The 12,933-nt window shown below is 39.5% G+C and overlaps 1 protein-coding gene across 1 annotated transcript in view; it reads right to left on the bottom strand.

The window, feature by feature from the left end:
- Positions 1-12,933, bottom strand: part of LOC138268572 (methanethiol oxidase-like) — a 42,911-nt gene that overhangs the window by 28,146 nt on the left and 1,832 nt on the right. The window contains exons 2-4 of the mRNA XM_069218348.1: positions 5,477-5,533; positions 3,322-3,434; positions 1,985-2,170 (exon numbers count right to left, since the gene is read on the bottom strand). Coding sequence (XP_069074449.1) covers positions 1,985-2,170; positions 3,322-3,434; positions 5,477-5,533 — 356 coding nt within the window. The remainder of the gene's footprint in view (positions 1-1,984; positions 2,171-3,321; positions 3,435-5,476; positions 5,534-12,933) is intronic.

Here is a 12,933-nt window from a genome sequence, read left to right as displayed (position 1 = left end):
AGCTACAGCTAGTTAACAGCTTTTGCTATTAAAGCCTTCTAAAGTATGTTCTTCTCAATGGGCTGTTATAATTCTGATTTTCCTTTCATATGAATTTATTATGAATGTAACGCAAATTTATAATTTATTGGTATATATTTGTGTTCTGCTCTTTGAAAAATAATAAAGAAATCAGTAAAATAAAAGGAGCAATGTGACAGTTCAGAATACTTTTGGATGATGGATGTAATCCTGGCAATGGATATAGAACAAGGAATCCCAACCTTTTGACTTCCCCACTTTATCAGTACTGGAACCTGGGGACCCCCACTAAATCATTATTGGAATCCGGGGACCCCCCCCACTGAGTTATTACTGGAATCCAGGGAACCTGGCCTAAACTCTATGATTTGAAATGCAAAACAATACACAAAAAAACTACAGAAGCAATCATTCATCAAAAACATACACAAATAACACATTTTATTTAACTGGCTGACAAATATAAATTTTAAAAAATTAGTTTTAATATGAAGGTTCGAGCTTTTCTAAATCCAATTGAATCCAGACATCATCCATACTATATTCTGTGTGTTGCACCTGCACGTCTCCCACAAATCAATCCGAGGATACTAATTACATTTTTAACTTCCAATTTGAATTCCTTTGCATTTACAGTGCATTTTAAAATTTTCAGTTGGACACCTAGCCAATTTACTTTAGTAATCTGTTAATATTATTTCATTTTCTAAGCAGTCGTGGACCCCAGAGGATGATTCGTGGACCCCCAGGGTTCCCCTGACCACAGGTTGGGAACCACTGGTATAGAGGAAGGAGTGTGCGGCCATATTGGAACAAGTAGACACAGAAGTAGGACTTTGCTCAGGGAACTATGCTGGACGAAACACAGCAAATAGTCCATCTTTATGTTATCATGGCGCTAACATATACGCGGACTGCAAGCAGTACTTTTGTATGCTGCTTGGGACAGTTTGTATTACCTTTCTTTTGATGTTGAGGACATTGAAGGAGTCAAAAGAAGAAAAGGAAACATTGTAAAACCTGTTTTGTCTCACAGGCCTGTATTGTTGCATGCTCTTTTTGAGTATTGGTATTGCACACAGATGTGCGTATGCTACAGGGTTTTGGACTGTAGCCTTATGCACCACTTTGGGTGAACCTCCACAAAGCTTGGCTATTTGTTTTATTGAGTATGGTATTCAATCTTCATCGAAGGACTAATGTTGAATTCAGTCTGGTCTTTGGCTAGGAGGGAGGTTGTTGGTTGTCCTGCTGCCTGGATGGCTATGTATACATATGTTTCTGTCTTATTCACTGGACTCAGGATTTCATTAACACCTGTGGGGTGACTAATGTAACGTGGAGTGTGTAAAGTGCAGTTGTTTTTTTAAGGTGTGTTTCATTATCGAAGGTTTGTACAAGGCAGGCCCCTTTTGATGGGTTTGTATGCCTTTCGAATTGCTGTCTTGCTTTACTAAATGTGTGTTCCATTAAAAGATGGTTGCAGACTTCAGACAACTTTAAGTGGGTATGTCTACTTCTCTGTTTATTCTGTTGTTTACATTAAGGCTTGAGGTTTTATAGCTCATCGCACAGTGCATTCCACTTTGGGTAGGTATGTGATATTACATGTTTTTTTGGTTTGTGTACCATTTCTGTGGTTGCAAGCCTATGCCATTTGATTCTCATTTGTTGCCCTAGATCTAGATGTGTACCATTGCAGGTAGTTATATGCCATATACCACTGTGGGTGATTATGTGTTGTCCTGTTCAATAAGGGGCTACAATCTATGGATTGGTATACCATCCAATCCTCTTGCATTCAACTCTCTCTCTTTCAGCCTATCAGCTTGCATGTTTAATGACTGCAATCACTAATCTTCCATTAGAGGGTAGCTGTAGAGCCCTCCACCACATCAGAGAGCGATATGACCTGACCTACTGCAATAAAAAAGATTACATTTGCCAGGAGGAGCATACACACCTTGTGCAATTTGGGAGCCCGTGGATCGGTGCCCACATCGACAATGTAAATCCGTGAAGAGATCAAGCCAAGCAAAACCAGGCGGTCCCGCTTTTTGGTGGGGTCAGTATAGCAACTGCTGCAGGCATTCCAACCAAGATGGTGGAGCTCATCATTCATGTTGGGCATTGGCAGGCGGTGGATGATCTGTGGGTTAAAGATAAGCCACTGAATTTAAAGAGCTTGTCATGGTGCCTTAAGCATGCATTAAAGAATCCCATCCCAATGCTGTGGCAGAGACCAACTGGACTAGAGGAAGTCTCAAGACATTTCTGATTGCTCAAACTTTCTGAAAATCTCCTAGCAGCTTGTAAACAACAGAACACAGGGAAATCACAATTTCCCTACAAGACAGTACCTAGACTTTCAGCAGAGTAGGTTGGCAGAAAATTATTAAAGCAAGCAACTTGGTCTTGAACGACAAAACCGCCACAAAGGGTTAACATTTAAGATGTGCAGAATTTCATTTTTTACAAACAAAATTCTTGCTTATTAAAAATATGCAATTCATGGCTTTCCTGTGTTTTCACTTCTTTGTGCCTTACTCCACTGGCAAGACATTTCTAAAGCAACCATACATGTGTATAAAAAGCAAACTACATAATGAGTGGGATTTCGTTCTGGGAGGATAAATATTGTTAACAAGCAGAGCAATTTAGCTAACAATTCCAACCTCAAAAAATATAAAGAATATATTATTAATTTTTGTAAATTCCCTCCTTTAAAATGGATACAATAACCAAGTTTGACGACTGCTGGAAATAATACAAAAGAGATATTTTAATAATTGAAACAATGTTAAAGTTTGGCGTTGTTAATTGACATGTTTATCACTTTCTACTGATGTTAAAACCCCTCTTTTGAACAAGAAGTAATATTTTTATGAAATAAAATCCTGATTTCAGATCATTTCTTTCCTATTGCTTCAGTAAACCTTCTGCAATTTTTGAGTTTCCACAAATATCTTTCCTCACCTACTGATAGGCTGAGGGACCATAAGTAATAACTTTATATGTCACTTATTAACACCTTATTCACTCAGGACCAGTGTTTAAATTCTAAACAGCTTTATCTGTTTGAAATAGTTGTACACAACAATTACATAATTAGATGGAAAATGTAATGTCTTTTTAAAAAGATTTAATACCCCTTTGTCGATAGCCAGAGAAATCTATGGTCATATCCCCATTGGACAGGCAGATAAGTCATTGATGTCTTTCATGTCCAGCTGAACGTGCACTTTTTGAGGACTAGTTCTTAACAGTTGTGTGAAAGCCCCTGATACATTAGCACCGTACCTCGCTGTAGGTTGGAGATTTGGGATCCACATCCACTGTGGACAGATAATCGGGCTTGTTGATGCCTGTGCTGTTGTAGATGCAGGACACATAGATCAGGTCCTCCTGGGGAGCTAGAGAGCAAAAAAACAATTATCACAGACCTATTGTTATTATGGCATTCCTGATTGGAACATTAACAATAAAAGATTGATCACCCACCACAAACAAGGGAGAAAGTAACTGACCAAAAGAGAAAAAAACACCAGAGGTCAGAGACGTACGTTCGAGGTCATTGCTTTGCTTAGCATCACTGAAAAAGAGTATTGAAAACCAACTTATTTGAGGAGGTTTTGACTCACGCTAAGGCGCCATTGCCAACTCCCACTCCAAAGAGGGACTCAGCTTCTTTGTCCACCCATGCACTCAATACAGTTACCAATAGCTGTTAATTGATCATACAAGTTTTAGGTTATTGACCATGAGGTCTTTCCCTTTCATGTAGTGCTACTAGGAGGTTTTAACAACACATTCGGTGCTGTAGCAAGAGATTAAATAACTTGAGCATGCCAGTGCCGTGATCTCACTCTATGCGTTATACATTTCCAATACACAGATGCATTAGGTAATATGTAATATAATATATAACTTGTTGTGTAAAATGGTGTAAAGGAGTAATTTGACTCAAAAGGTTAGTTGTCTTTGAATTTAACACTTCTACAAATAATATAAATTCAAATCATGTCACTTAATGCATATGACTAAAGATCCAATTTATTCTTAGGGTCCACATCTTTGTTTCTAACCTTAAACAAATGTACATTTTTTTAAAATCTACTCAGTATAATTGTTTTTCCACTAGGAAACAAATACATTGGAAATATGAAACTGAGGCCTGTGCTTTGTACCTTTGTGAGAATGGTTTCTAAAATATATTGAAAAGCATACTTAGGGCCTGATTTAACTTTCGCAATTGAGTGTAGTAATACCACACCCAGTATTTACTGATATTCTGATATATGCAAGGTGCGGTATTTTGCAAGTGCAGTTTACCTCACCATTTTAATTAGTGAACCTCAGCACGGGGGATACCACAGTAATATCTAATGTAGTATCCTCTTTCGAAGTTTGTACATTTAGAAAGTTTATTTTCTACCTACGAAATCTTGACATGTCTGACTTGATGAGACCTGCGCACATACAACTTGCTGCTGTGGCAAATTCTGAAGAACATGGAATCCTTATTCATGTGTAAACTCATTTGATCCCAAATCCGGATATAAAACGGATATAATATTGAGTCCCTTATCAATGGTAAAGGTGATCTCATGTTTACCCAGGAAGGATTTATACGTTCATTTGATAAAAGTAATCACTGTCCAACATATTTTTGGTTCTTGAATCAAGAGTGCAAAATCTAAAAATGATGCCAGATTTAGCACACTCAAAATTAAAGGAGTTTTTCCACTCGATTTTTATTGGAATTGAGAATCTAGTGTTTTACTCCACAAAGTGATATATATTTGTAGTTGAGTGGTTAAACTTTTGTTCAAAAATCGATTTGGTTATCTGGAGAACTGTTTTTAAGCAGTTGATATGTTTCTCTCCAAGGATTGATTCATTTGTGTGTCAAATACTTTTTAACAAGCTGGCATATTTTTGTACCACAATTATTCAACTTTGTAACAAATGGATTTATTTTTAGTAGATGAATTCATTATTTTTTGTTGGTACAAATGAGGTGTTAAAATAATTCGTTTTTTTGTAAAATCAAATAATTGATTACTTTAACTGGAAAACTATTGTTTACTACACAATTATATTTCAGAATCGAGACTCCATTTTAACTAATCAATTTTTTGCAACTAATCGATTTTGTGTGACAAATAGGTTAGTAAAACATTCCCTTACATTTTCTCACAGCAAATATATTTAAAAAATGTAAATGTGAATTATAGGCCAAAACTCATACAGTTCACAGAGCGCGACTTCAGATTTCCCAGTCATTGTAATCATCTTCCAAGAAAACAACACTTTTTACATAAATTAGTTGGACATGGGAAATTAATGCATTCGAGTTACAGTTTTGAACATTTCTATATATAATTGTATGATTTTGAAAGTAGAAAATGTTACTCTTTGTTCACAAATTATAAATAATAAATTATTTCACTACCTTTCATTGCATCCAGTGGAGTCTTGTAACCGGGACCACATGCACTGCAGCTGGCTTCTGAGGAGACAAAAAGAAACAAAAAGACCAATCTTTAACTTCAGCAACACATTTCATAAATGAACGTACATCACTTTAAAAGCTTGAACTACTTTAGGAGTCTGCTCTGGGTGGTAGGCATGCGAATTCAGACTAGAAAGAGGTCAACATGGTGAGTCTCTGATCACTTCATGAGGAGATGTTTTCTAGTGGCCACAGTGTTGACCACTTTGATACTAATACTGGCTTCTGCATTTGACCACATAAGGGTCAAGTTATTTCACATCCTTGCAACCCAGTCCCTATCACTGCATGCATTTGGAAGAAAAAAAAAACAATATTTAGGGTCACAATAGATGCGATTACTTGACAGTAGGAGATCAGGTCGTCTGTATTTATCGTCTAGTTATGTTTGTTGTTTTGATTGCGTAGTTGGAGTAGTTGTAGGGAGCTAGCAGGGATACTCAGGGCGGAAAGGGGGCAGGGGGATAAGTTTGAGAAACTAGATGTCACATTGTGGCCAATTAATAGGTGTCCGGAGGGCGCACTTGGAAGAGGTATGATTTCAGTCCTTTTTGGAGTTTATGGAATTCAGCTTCAAGGTAAAAAAACAGCGGGCGTAAATTCCCCTGGTGCTTTAGTTGTTAAAGGTTTTTCCTCAATAAGGCTTGTGTGGCTTAGATGGTTAACAGCGGGAGAGGTAATGGCAGACAACCTTGGGTGCTGGATTAGCGAAAATTTCTGCAACTGCTCGAAGTGGTCTCCTGGTGAGCACATATCATAGACTTTGCATGCAAGACGCTGCGGCCCAGATTTACGTAAGCTTTGTGCCGGAGCAAAGCGAAACAGATCTTCAGTGCTTAGTTTGTGCCGGTGTTTGCCTGTGCTGGCACCTGCACTTATTTCACAACACTGGGGCGCACTTATGATACTCCCCCACATGGTGGCACGATCAGCATATTTTTAATAAAGCACATGATCAAAGCGTAGGTGGTGCAAGCTGAAGTGGCCTCCAGGGGAATAGCTTGGGGCCTTGCACATATTATTTTACAAATTAAGCATTGACATCGACCCAGAGTCTTGAAGAGTATTAACTAATGCATCGCTTTGCATCAAGGGGCGTTACATGGCATTATGGCGGCTGACCAGTGCAAATGCGTATAGTTTTTTAAGCAAAGCACAGTCTACTAAGACAGATGGATTGGGCTTTGTGCCAAAATCTAACACCCTTTGCTGCAGGTACTAATAGGAAGAAATGTGTTTATTTCCCAAACAACCCTCAGATTGCATGTTTGTTCCAGTGCACAGTGAACATCCAGTGTATTGGTTCCTTGTGGGTTTTTATCTAGGCATAGGAATTTGTATGCGAAGGTATGATTCAATTGCAAATCCTATGCTAGACTGTGTACACTAACCTCTGCACCATGGTACAAGGATGTGCATTGTACAAAGCAGCCTGTTTGAGCACCAGCAGAGGGGAGGACAAGTGCAGCGAGGCCCTGATCTGGCTCTGCCCTTATGTATGCAGCGCAGTGAAGTCAGTTTCGCTGGTGTGCTGCAATGCATGAAAAATTAGTAACTCTCGTCCTTGGTCTTCAACTGCACTAGAAGAGGCAGCAGTGCATTTTTTTGACATTTCATCAGAGGTTACAAACACCAGTTAATCTGTTTCTTTCTTCTGGAGTGCCATACTTAACTTGTGGCTCATAGATAGCTTTGTGTCCAGTCTGATGAAATTATTACCACACTGCCCAGATCATTGCAGCTACAGCAGTCATGCATTACCTCTGCAGGGGTATTCCAAATTGATACAGCCTTTTTTCAAAATATTACATTGCTATCAACCCTACCTGATTAACTGAGGTGATCACTGCTGGTAATCTTGCATGTGGTGGCTTCTAATGTAATCTTGTCTGACATGGACGTTAATACTCCACTAATAATATTAGGAGCACAGGATGATTTTCATTAAACTTAAGTAGCTCTTAGGCCGTATGTATGAACTCATTTTCCGATAGACACAGAATGGGTAAAACCTTTTGAGACATCTGGCCCCTTATTACCCAAAAGGTTGGAGACATCTGTTCTAGGCGTACTCATGGGAAATGTTATTAATTCAAACTATACCCAGGCGAAGTTGTAGGCTTACAGGTGTAGATGTAAGACTTACTAATACCAACGTGCACAACGTTTGTCAGTATCATTAGACAATGTTGCTCTAATGCTTGGTGTTGTTAAGTGAGAAGTGTTTGATATGTATCAATCAGGGACAGTGATTAAGTTGTTTCCTTCGGCAAGTACATGACTTGGAATAAAACTAAGTAGAAGAATCGCTAAAAATCGGAAACATATGGCAACTGTACATATCATTAAGGTGTTGCGAACTAGTTTATATTTCCAACAGATATTTGAGTAATCTGCCTGACTGGTAGAAAATCTTTCCATGCAAATATGCAATACTCCATCAGTAAAGGCAATAATTTCCATTCACAAACGGCAATCAAGAAGTTGGAAATTGCAAGATCGGGTTCAGAGGCAGGTTTATGATAATTCCTGGGTGGATTTCCAGTAAATCTTCCCAAATGGCCACAAATGTGCAGGCTTTTGTGTGTTCACAAGAATCTGTAGGTAGTTCCCCACTGTAGGAATCAACACGAATACATCTGAAGATGAAGAGTGCTTGGTTTCCAGGAGAGAATGGGGAGGGAACGGTACCATATTTCATTGATGGTGTAGGGAAGGGGATCTATCCAATGTGGAAAATATTTTCAGTGTTTAGGGAAAATAACAAAAAGCCAAATGCACACTTGCATTCAGTTAACATATGTAGAATTGCATGCCTCATCAGAATTCTGCATGAAGAATTTTATGCTTATGAATTTTCAATATATTTTATTGACTATTGCTGAAATTATTTGAGAATTCCACAAAAGTTGGCCATTTGCTCCAAAGAAGCAGTAATTGTAAGGAGCCAACTTCCTGACTTTTCAGCCCAGCCTTTGCAAATGGGCTACACTGTTATCAGCTTAGGTAGACTATTGATCACATTGTGGTTTTATCACTTGGAGCACAGAAAACACAATTTCTTGAGCAGAAATAGAACACTAAATCATCACCACTATCTTGATACTACAGCATATGAACACATTTTCATAGGTGCCCTGAATTGAAATGTAATCGATGCAACTATCTTTCTGTGTACCGATTTCTGCTAAATTTTTAGGACCTGATTTAGAGTTTGGTGGACGGCGTATCGTGACAAAGTGATGACTATCCGTTTATCTTGTTACAAGAGGAATTGGATCTAATGCACTTGTATTCAGGCATATGCCAAAGTCAAAATCAGGCCCTTGGTCTTTTTGATACATCCCACGGCTTTTTATCTATGTTGCTAGCAAAATACGTTTCTTAGTTACCCCTTATAAATCGAAAGGAGAATTTCCTGGTTCCCTCCTAATGTTTAATTTGTGTTCTACATTATTGTGTTCGACCAACATCGTCCTTAACATTCAGCAGCTCATTGGAATGTTGGTAGAGGGCCTCTTATGACACTGAGATGCTGGGAGCTCCACTGAAGACAATGGAGTGGTACAAAGCCAATTATTGCTGGTAAAGACCTTCTGCTCCATCATTGCAGTGTTTGTCCTGTTTCTCCCTTTTTATTATAGAACATTCTGCCTTTAGTAGGTGGAATGCTCCACTTGCCTTTCCTTCCTGGGCTATACTAGTCATTAAAGACCAAATCCTTGTTATAGGCCCTCAGCTGCAGCTCGGACTTATTACTTGGATAACCCCCTTATGTCTGGGAGAGCGAGAGAGAGAGGTGTGAGTGTTGGTGCATGTGTGTCTAAGTGTGTCTGTGTCAATGCATGTGTGTGATTGTTGGTATGTGTGTTAGGGACATAGAATCTTTGAGGGTCACTTCCATTATGAAGAAGAGATGTGGAAATACATTAAGGTTATTGTGGGCCCAGCACACATCCACCAACCATGCTTTTTCAGAATCCACCCTCACTCCGCCAAATTAAGTACATGCACTGCACCTTGACTTAGCATCAACAGCCTCCACAGTTACTCTGTATCATCTGCAAACAGGGCTGGCTCTAGGCACTTACTGAAATGGCCATATCCATAGGCACCTTTTGCGGGAAGAACCACAACTATGAAAGTATTTATGTCTATAACACAACGGTGGAGCGAGACAGAGAAAAATCACAACACCACACGTCCTCCCTAAAGAAATCAACAATCACAAATGGTGTGGTGGAGTGGAACCAAGAGAGGGACAATTTGTCTATTCTGATTAGCAGGACTCGATGTTGAGTACCGGTGCCTTTAGGGAACACTAGGTTATCCGAGGTGGAAATTTCCTTAATGGAAGAGGTCGTCTCACACACTTTTTATGTCATGCTTCCTCATTGACCATCTCTCCCCACCGTGGTAGGACAATGCCACCAGGGCGGACTCAACCTCTTGGTAAGACCTTCACCAGAGGGAGTTCTTATATAAAAATTACTAGACAAGAAGTTAAATGCTGATGAAATATTGCAATTCAGTCTTCTGAAGGGTTGGCGTCAGTGGTGGGAGACACCTAGTGCTTACTTTGTCAAAGAATAAGTGCCAGGGCCCAATGTTTAGCTTTAAAGAAATGCAGTTGGCACTTTCAAAGATTGTGGTGCTAAATACCTAGGCTGCATAGTCCGGAGTCCACCTCATGTCCCCTTAATCCAGTACCAGTCACTCTTGCCCCTTCATGTCACTCCTGCAGGTTACTGCTTTCTCCCTTTGTCCTTTTTTTCATCATTCCCCTTGTGTTTTGTTTTTTAACTCCACTGCTCTGGGTTGAAGTCTGATTGGAAAAAAAAGTGTTGGCCCCCAAAAATGAGTTCCCGTGAGTTGCTAAAATTAAGCACCAGGAACAACGTAGTCCATGCGGCCATTGATCTCAGAGATCTAAATAAAGCACCTGGGCAGGACAGGCAGCACCTTCTGCCATTTTAGAAGAATTAGCCAAGTACAGTGAAGTCACTGTTCATTGGTATGGATCTTTCCTCTGCTTCCCACAATGTAAAACTGCACTGGAGTGCACTGTTCTGGTGTCTTTCACTACTCCTTCTGTAGGCTTTAGATTCAGTCCCACCTCATGTTGCCTTTTTTGGGGAAAACATCTTATTCCAGAGGGTAATAAAAACATATTAAAATGTATCCAAATAATTATTTTCTTCAGATGACATGTTGGTTTACAGTACAGCTGTTGATGATTAGGATATTACCTTGCAGGTGGCATCATGAAGGTTTGAAACAAGTGGGCTAACTCTAAACAAAGAGTAGTGGTAATTTAAAATTAGTTCACTGAATTCCTTAGGTCATGTGCTGTCTGGTGAGTGAATTGTGCACAGGCCGAGTGTAGTGAAAGCAATTGGAAAGACTCCTAAGCCTAAACAGAAAGATGATGCCTGCATGTTTTGGTGTTGGCAGGATATTAAAATTCTTAAAGTATTTCGCAAGAATGGTATACCATCTGTAGAAAAGTACGAGGGAAGAGTTGTGTCTTTTGTAGAATGAACAGTCTAAAAAAAATCAAAGTGATTAAAGCTGAAATCAGCAAAGGAAATCTGCAGGACTATTTTGATTTCACAAAGACATGGTTGACAACTTTTCTGAGCCTTATGGAATTAGAAGCAGAGTACTGATGGAGCGAGACGGTCAAAGCTTTTGCTGCAAAAGCTTTTGCTAGTGAATGCTGCAGAACAAAATGACTCTGTAATTGAGAGAAAGGCGGTGGCGTGCTATTGGGCAACGTTGCATTTCAAATTCTTTTATAGGGCATCTAGTCTAAGATATGATCTTATTATGAAGTCCTTGTTCAAGTGTTTTCCTGCAAGGATTCTGAAAGTGCAACGCCAAAGATTTTGAAATGGTTAGCTGACACAAGGAATTTTAATTCCCTGATAGAATATTTGCAGTATTGCAAACAAGTTGATGAATTGACTGTCACACCTTACAGTTGATAAAGAGTGTAACAGTGTGGCCTGTCCCGAGGCATCTCTAAAGTGATTTTGTGAAGAACCCATAAATCAAACAAAAGTGGTTTCGCATTGCCAGATGGTTGAAAAACTGCAGACAATTAGAATGGTACTTAGTAGGATGGTGTCCAGACCCATCTAAAATTGAGAAATAAGGGAGAGGACAATTTGAATATTGGGGACATTGGAATTCGGCGAAGGACGAAGGTTATTCCATTTAGGGGAACTAGAAAACAAATGTGTCATAGATTCTGAGTGTGACGTGCAGCAGCTTGTCAGTCAGATAAATTAACTGCTGTGCAACCATTGGGAGACTGACAGAAGATCTGGTTAAATGTTGCAACAGTGTGCAGCTAGATACGAGTAGCTGTCTGGAAATCGCCTTTTCAGATCTGCACTACATAAGAACTAGGTATTTTGGGACTGGCTGAGTGTTTGCCAGTGGAAGACATGTACATTCTTAATCCTTGACCCCACGTCTGAGTGGGGATGCCTCATAAGTGTACATGTTTTGAATACTAGAATGGTGGTTACATTCCTGAAGGATGAATTCTACCGAGATGGTGTACAACAAACTCTAATCAAACATAATGGTGCACTGTTTGTTCCTGAGGATATGTATGCATTTCTTAGGAGTATGAACACAGTGCACCACATAACTTTGTTATATTCACTCCAGATGACTAGTCTTGTGGAAAGAATGAACAGAATGTAAAAGAGTGGTGTGAAGATGGCTGTCAGCGTGAGGGAGAATTTTAGAAACATGTTGAAGAAAATTATATGTGCTTATAGGACCACCCCCTCCCGCGTCTGTGGGAGGTTATGTTTTTTGTCTGCGAGGAATAATGGTTACAACCAAACTGTCACTAATCTGTTTCATTAATGGAAGGAGGAAAACGAAAACCAGTGAGTGGTAAATTGCTAGAAGAAGGTAGAAATACCAGAGCAAATACGAATTATGGTTTGATAAAGGAACTGTGAGATGCAAACCCCTGGAAGAAGGGTGACTGGGTTGTGACAAGGAATCCTCCAATGGGCCTGAGAGTAAGAGGCACATTATGTTGTGGTCCCTACTCAGTGGTGTAGGGTACAATGATGTAGATAGAGTGGCATAGATTTGAGTAGTGACAGAGCTGAGTACAGTGGAGTTGCATAGAGTAGAGTGGAGTGAGCTAGATTGGAGGTGGCGTACAGTGGAGTGGCAGAGAGGAGTAGAGTGGCCTAGAGTGGATTGGCATAGAGTAGTGGCATAGAGTTGGGTCAAGTAAAACCTGCTGAAATTTATTATGGATTAAAAATAAGGTGTTTACTGGGGCATGTGGATTTTTGAGTTGTAAGCATCAAATATGCCACTTTATTCCCTGAAAAGTCAGATAGGCATTCACTATAACTCAA

The sequence above is a fragment of the Pleurodeles waltl genome, chromosome 12 (assembly GCF_031143425.1).
Source record: "Pleurodeles waltl isolate 20211129_DDA chromosome 12, aPleWal1.hap1.20221129, whole genome shotgun sequence".
In the NCBI taxonomy this organism is placed as follows: Eukaryota; Metazoa; Chordata; class Amphibia; order Caudata; family Salamandridae; genus Pleurodeles; species Pleurodeles waltl.
The sequence above is the reverse complement of the archived record's forward strand: the minus strand, read 5'-3'. Positions and strand labels throughout refer to the sequence as shown.